The sequence below is a fragment of the Nannospalax galili genome, unplaced genomic scaffold, assembly GCF_000622305.1.
Source record: "Nannospalax galili isolate Female #2095 unplaced genomic scaffold, S.galili_v1.0 scaffold120, whole genome shotgun sequence".
In the NCBI taxonomy this organism is placed as follows: Eukaryota; Metazoa; Chordata; class Mammalia; order Rodentia; family Spalacidae; genus Nannospalax; species Nannospalax galili.
Window position 1 is genome coordinate 4,459,776 of NW_008350324.1, and position 7,500 is coordinate 4,467,275.

The following is a 7,500-nucleotide window of genomic DNA, read 5'->3' on the forward strand; positions in this document are numbered from 1 at the left end:
TGCTGTTGGTCGTGGTGTTTATCACAGCAACAGGAAAGACTAATAGAGAAATGTTTCTGATGGTGTTTCTGCTGCAGAGCTTACAGCCTGAGGACCTGAGAAGGACTCTCCCTGCTCTCCGCCCTGCATCTATACCCGTTATCTGCTTCCAGCATGCAGCTGCCCTGGTGTGGTTACATATGGTGGCAGATATGGGACCTTAAGGCCAAAGTGTACTCAGCCAAGGGTGGTGAAAGCCAGATTGAGTCTGGTAGGAGCCAGTCCTACCCAGAATCCTTATCATCCCAATGGTTGCTCTAGGCCTGTCACTGCCAACCCTCACACTGTGTGTGGGGGAGGGATAAGTAGAAAGGGAACTGGTAGACAGGAACTGTATGGCCACTGAGAGTCTTCATGTCTCACATAGGAGCATCTCTTTCTCCCTAAGGATGCTGGAAGGAAGGAGCTGCTGTCACCCCCACCTTGCAAAAGAGAAATGGGAAAATAGCAAAGAGCCAAGAAGGAAGGAGAGGTCACAGTCACCCCCTAAGTGATCTGGACTCAGGGGGCCCTACCCCTTTTGCCCTCCATACAGTAATGGGCTGCTCCTGCAGAGGACCGGGGTTTGGTTCCCAGTGCCTACATGATGGCTAACGACCATCTGCAACTCCAGTTCCAGGGCATCCAATGACCTCTTCTGGCCTCTACAGACATTGCACACATATGGCGCATACATACAGGCAAAACACTCATAATACATAACATAAAAAAGTTTTTTTTTTTTTTTTTTTTTTTTTTTTGAGACAAGGTCTCCCTGTAGCCCCAGCTGGCCTGGAACTCACAGAGATCCGCCTGCCTCTGCCTCCCAAGTGCTGGGATTAAAGGCGTGAGCCACCACGTCCGGCAGTAAAGAAGTTTTTTTGCCCCCTTTCCTCTTCCTGTGATTTAGAATGAAATTCCAAGCCAATATGGTAGCCCATGCCTGTATTCCCAGTACCTGGGAGGTTGAAGCAGGTCTGAATAGCGACTCTGGGGAGCAGGTAGCTGTGTCCCACAGGATGGGGTGGGGGAGCACATTGACACATCTGCAAACATTCCTAATGGAATAATGGTAGCCACCTAGGGTAGGGAACTGTTCTGACATGACTCTCAAGGTCTGTGATCTCCTTCTTTGCTTTCTGGTCCAGCCAGGAGCCCTAAGCATCCCACCTGGAGGATGTGTTCGTCCCAGGAGCCTTTTCAGTGGGAGTGGCACACTTGAACCTCAGTGTGGGCCTTGGAACTGGAGCTGACCCTTCCTCGCTCAGTGGCACAGGTGATCAGAGGCCATGGGTTAATGTCCCATCTGAGCTTTCCAGAGGACAGCCAGGGCTTTAGACACCCTTGAGCTCTTGCTGGGTGGAAATCCCTTCTAACCCTGTGGGAGGCAGCAGTGGGGCTCCGCATCTCCTAGGCTCTCTTCCAGTCTCTTCCTGTCCCATCTCCTGCTCAGGTCCAGCCCCAGGAGCCCACAGACAATCTGAGACCACCTCCCCAGAACAATCTCTAGACCTACCTGCCCTTCCCAGGTTCCCATGCAACCCCATTCCTGAGTTTACCTGGGGCCAACACAGCTCACAGCTGTCTCCCTGACTCTGTGACCACTGCACAGTAGCAACATGACACAAGGCTCAAGTGATAAAATGTGGCATGGAGCAGGGGCTTAACCAGGCCCAGCTTCAGTTCACTCATTCATAAAACTGGCAGTAATACTGTTAGGGTCCGTGATTTGGTGGGTCTCTTCTGGAGAACAAATGCACAAGTATGGAGATGCAAAAATCAAGCAGAGTTTTATTAAACCAGCTAGCTGGGGCTGACCGTCCTTCCAAGACACGCAGGTCTGGTTAGAGCGATCGACCCTGAGGCAATTTCAGGTAAAGATTATATAGGCTCCCACAACCGTTTACACAAAAGCCCATGTTTATACAACCAATAGTTTCAAAGCAAGCATTTCACAAACCAATAACTTCAAAACAAGAAAAATGTTACAACTCCTTTCAGGTGTCCCAATCGGGGAGGGATGGGTGGTATGTGCCTGGCATGGCCCTTCCCTGTTATCTTGTGTAAGCAGACATGCCTACGTGACATGACACAGACCAGACAGGTCAGGTTACAGGGGGGCTGTAGCGCTTGCCCCTATCTCCGGATGCCTGTGTCTCCAGTTGAGTTAATTGGTTACAAGCAGTAAATTCAAACAAGTAAATTCAAGCAGTTAATTCAGACAAGCAGTAAATTCAAACAAGCAGTAAATTCCTCTTTCCCTAACAATACCTCCTTGAGGAACCATGGGGACTGAACGAGACAGGACTGGTTTAACCAGGTCAAGTTCATTGCTATTTAGCAATTTCTCAGTGATTGGGATACTGAGTATTACAGACCATGAGCTCTTCCCAGCCCTCAGAGTGAGACAGTGGGAGGTCCAGAGTCTGAATACTCTAATGAATGAGTGAGTGAGTGAGCGAATGAATGAGGCAGCCTTTAAGAGCCCAGAAGAAGCAGTCAGCCCATCTGGTGTCCCCTGCTAGGCGGCTGACTCTGGATGGGCTACTTTGCTTCTCAGCTTCTCAGTTTCCCCATACAGTGGTTGGTTAAAGCTCCTCCTAAGCCACCTTTGGGACATTCCCATGGGTGCCCCGCCAGCTCACCTTGGCGGTCCTCAGCACCCGAGGACCCAGTAACCTGGAGCCTCGTGCTCCGTGCTCCCGCAGGGCCGTGTCCAAGGAACCCAGGGCTTGTCTTGCGGCTGCTACGAATTCAGGAGAGGGCTGCAGGTTGTGGGCCACCAGCTTGTCTAGGGCGCTGGCTGGTGTGCGGTACAACTCCATGGTCACCTGCACCCAGAAGGATTTTGTTTCCTCCCCAGGCTGTTCAGGCTGCTCCCTGGTCTGAGAGGATGCCTGGGGCTGGGCCAGATCCTGCAGGCGGGGACAGCAGAGGCCAGAGGGCTGCCAGCCACCCCACCTCCGCCCTCGCCTAGGCGCTGCTCCCGGCTTTCAGTTTCGTTTCTTCCTCCTCTTCCCTCGCCTCCCAGCAGCTCTGGGCGTTGCAGACTTGATAAGAGAGTTTGCAGCTACACTTTTTCTTTGATGTGATTTTTGTCCCCCTGGGCAACCTGGGAACTGTGAGCACCTGGGGAACTGGCTCTCAGTGTCTGCTGAGGCTTCCCCACCTGTTCTCCAGTGACTGGGATAGACCTGCTGCCCATGGGGCACCTGGGGCTTGAGGAAGTAGCTCCACTATGATACTCCCCAGACCCTAGCTGTCACCTCTCTGCTTTGCTGTGCAGCGGTAGATTTGTGAGTTAGCCTCTCTGGGCCTCCATTTCACTATCTGTCCTGAGAGGTCATTCAAGGACGTTTCAGATGGTAAACAAGGCAAGGACCTGAGGGGTTGAATGGCCTTGGGTCCCAGTCCAACTAAGCCTCTGAGCCTTAGTTTTTTCATCAGTAAGGTGGGATTCTATTTTATGAACCATTTGGTGCCAGTTCTAAATATTTCATAAATTTCAACTCAATCATCTGAAAAGTCCTATGAGGTGGGTAGCATGACATCTTTATTCCAGAGACAGGGAAAGGAGGAATAGAGAGGTTAAGTAAGTCACCCAGTGTCGCACAGCAGATGACTTGCGGAGGTGGAATTTGGACCAGGTTTTCTGGCTGCAGATACCTTGACTTTGCTCCTTGCTCTGCTGTGGCACAAGACTGTTGCTGGAGGAGGCGATACGACATGAGGTCCTCAGCATAGGCCTGGCACACAGGTGAAGAGATGGAGTCTACAGCCCTGGTGAAGAGACGGAGGCCATCATGGTTGTGGTTGTGCCCTGGCACAACCAGGATGAGCGACAAAATCAGGTGCAATTTCAAGCTGATGAATGGAGGTCTAAGGCAAGGAGGTGAAGGTTCCCCTTTAGGTGGTGTGTATGTGTGTGTGTGTGTGTGTGTGTGTGTGTGTGTGTGTTGTGTGCAGTGTGTGTGGTACATATGTGGTATGTGTGGGGTGTGTGTGTATGGCGTGTATGTCTGTATGATGAGTGCGTAGTGTTTGTGTGGTCTGTGTGTGTATGTATGGTGTGTGATGTGTGTATGTGGTATGTGGAGTTTGTGGTGTATGTATATGTGGTATGTGTATGTGTGTGGTATGTGGAGTGTGTGGTGTATGTATGTGTGTGTGCAGCGTGCATGTGTATGGTATATGTACACTGTATGTGGTATATGTGGTGTGTGTCAGTGTGGGTACCTGAGGATAGCATGCTGTTTTAGGGGCACACTTTGGTGGTGTGGGTTATATACCCTGGTTCTGTTCAGAAATACACTCTAAGAGGCCCTGGGGACTGATAAGATCCAAAGGCATTCTTGGTCTGCTGTGGTCACTTAAGCTGGGAAGGACTAAGGAGGTTCAGAGCCATGTGGACAAGTTGGGGAGCAGAACATGGGGGAAGTAGATCTCATCAGCACATCCAGGGCTTAGGAGCCCACTGGGGATTCATTCCCAGTCTTAAAGCAGGTAACGCAGGCTGCAGCCCTTCCCACCTGCCTCCCACCACCCACACTTCCTTTAAGGTGAGCCATTTCCTGTAGGGTGAGCTGGGTCTAGGGTCACAGGTCTGTGAAGGTTCAGAGAGGGACAATGAGGAGCTGGGCTGTGTCCAGGTCTTTCCTAAAAGAGATATATTGAGGTTTTAACCCCAGGACCTCAGAATGGAATCTTATTAAGAAATAGAACGGTGTTAGAATAAGTCTATTAGGGGCTGGAGAGATGGCTCAGTGGTTAAGAGAACTGGTTGCTCTTGCAGAGAAGCTGGGTTCAATTCCCAGCACCCACATGGCAACTAACAACTGTCCATAGCTCCAGTTCCAAGGGAATCTGATGCCCCCGTCTGATCTCTGCGGGTACTGCAAAGACACAGGTGTGCTTACATACAGGCAGACATAACACTCATACACATAAAATTAATTAATTAATTAATTAAAGCTATTAGGATGTGTCCCAGTTTGATATGGCTGGTGTCCCTGTAGGACAGAGAAATTTAGACGGAGCTGCACACAGGGTGAATGTGGTATGAAGATGGAGGCAGAGGGCAGAGCCATGCAAGATGCCCAGAGCCACCAGAAGGCAGAGGCGGAGACAGAGTCTCCCTTGCAGCCTTGGAAGGATGCAGCCTGCTGATATATTGGTCTTGGGATTCTAACCCAGAGTCCCTCTGCTATCTAAACCCCACCATCAGTTTGCTGCACAAGTGGTTATACAGATTGTTCCTGCAGCCTGGGAAATGAAGCCACCCCCTGGCAGTCTCACTAGCTGTCTGGTGGCCTTCTCCTCCCCTCCCCTCCCCTTCCCTCCAGTCCTCTCCCCTCCCCTCCCCACTCGTTGAGTTTTCTGGTTTTCATTCCCACCTCTGGGTCTCTGCAGAGGCTGTTCCCTGTGCCACCCATGCTCTTCCACGTCTTCATTTGGCTGGTCCTCCTGTATTCTTCTGCCCTTGGCTCTGAGGTCCCTTCTTGGAGCAACTCAGGAGCTCCTTCCAGGGCCTCAGGCAAAGTCTTCTGCCCTGCCATCCACAGGTGCTTATAAACTGAAGTGCCTAGGGGGAAAGAAAAGAAAAGAAAAGAAAAGAAAAGAAAAGAAAAGAGGGAGGGAGGGAGGGAGGGAAGGAAGGAAAGCCACAAAGCCCCATCTGTATTAAAGGTGCCACAAGGCTGAATGATTAATTTGAACATTGTAATTATGGAGAGTTTGAATGTTGCAAATCTAGAGCCAAATTATCTTGGGTTATCTTTAGTTACCAGAAGTCATTGCCCACCATCCTTAGGACTATCTGGTAAAACCTTTTCAATGTGTTCTTAACAGACCACTGGCTTCCACTAACTCCAGAAGCTAAGGATACCTTCAGATAGCACCTGAGACCTACAACAGAGATTTCCTCTTTGCTGTAAGGGCCTGCCTGCGTTCCCCACCAATATATTTGGTAAATGCCTTGATCTATGACTTTCTTTGTTCTGTAACTAAAAAATCTCACATTCATCTAAGAATATGTGATTCTGGGCTGGAGAGATGGCTTAGCAGTTAAGAATACTGACTGCTCTTACAGAGGACCCAGGTTCAGTTCCCAGCACCCACATGGCGCTAACAACCATCTGTAACTCCAGTTCCAGGGGGATCTGATGCCCTCTTCTAACCTCCATGGGCATTGCACAAGACGGGTACACTTATCCACATTCAGGTAATACACCCATACACATAAAATAAAAATAATAAACGAAATATTTAAAAAAACATGTTATTCAGGGTAGCCTGACTGTGTTTCTAGGCCATGGACCCTCACTCATATTTATCTCAGAATAAACTCTCTTATCCCTTTTGAGGTGAGTGCTGTGCTTTGCACTGACCCTCTTGTCACCACGCTCATCAGGCCTCTACTAGGTACTGCATAATTAGAAGTGAACCAAAGCCCTGTTAGACGGCACCTGCTCCCAGCACATCAGTCCTGGGCTTTGTGTTCTTTGTTCCCCCAGTACAAAGTCCCAGGGCACAGCCCAGGGCTGGCCCCTGAGAAGAGAAACATTTTGTGCTGTGTGTGTGTGTGTGTGTCCACACACGTGTGTGCATTTCCCTGTGTGTGCACCTGGGGAAGTCATAGGTCAACACTGGATATCCTCTATCACTTTTCAGCTTATTTTTTGAGGCAAGTTCTCTCACTGAACCTGGGAGTTCACTGATTACACCAATTAGTTGAGACTAGGTGGCCACAGAGCCCCATGGATCCTCCTGTCTCCTCCTCCCCAGTAGGGTGGCAGGCACACTCAGTCACACCGTGCTTTTTACATGGGTGCTAGGGATCGAACCTAGGTCCTCATGTCTGTGAGACAAACACTCCACTGACTGGAGCCACTTCCCCATTCCAAGAAGAACTTTTTTTTTTTTTTTTTTTTTTTTTAAATGAGACAGTATCTACTATGTAGCCCCAGCTGGCCTGGAACTTGCTATGTTGACCAGGCTGGCCTCAGGTCCACTTACCTCTGCCTCCTGAGTGCTGGGATTAAAGGTATGCAACACCATGCCTGGCATATGTGGTGAATGCTCACAGGCAGGCAAGGCTTCTGTTCTGGTCTGGCTGCTGTCCCTGACAGAGGAGTCAATAAATCAATTTACTTTCTAAAAACACCACAGTCTTAAGGCCCAGTTTCTTTTCAGATAAGTTGCATGGTGGACACTGACATAATCCACCATGTGCTTGCTCATTAAACTCTTCCTGGAACCTTGGAACCTGGAGATCTGTCATTGTACCCCATGACAGAAAACCATTTTCTTCCCTCGAGGCGGGTGTTTGTGTGTCAAGGATCTTGCCCAGTGTCCCAGCCTCTAGCAGAGTTTAGAAACTGGATCTGGGCCCAGGCTGGGCTCTACCTACAGGGAAGCTTGGGCAGGGCACTGCTAGTATTGCTGCAGGGAGAAGAGCCAGTGTTTTCCAGGGTGTGTGTGTGT

General features: G+C 49.9%; 1 protein-coding gene across 1 annotated transcript in view; it reads right to left on the reverse strand.

Moving 5' to 3' along the window:
• The window catches only part of Oas3 (2'-5'-oligoadenylate synthetase 3), a 23,815-nt gene extending 20,972 nt beyond the window's left edge, over positions 1 to 2,843 (reverse strand). Inside the window, exon 1 of the mRNA XM_029570589.1 lies at positions 2,664 to 2,843. Coding sequence (XP_029426449.1) covers positions 2,664 to 2,843 — 180 coding nt within the window. The remainder of the gene's footprint in view (positions 1 to 2,663) is intronic.
• Between the last annotated feature and the right edge of the window lie 4,657 nt (positions 2,844 to 7,500).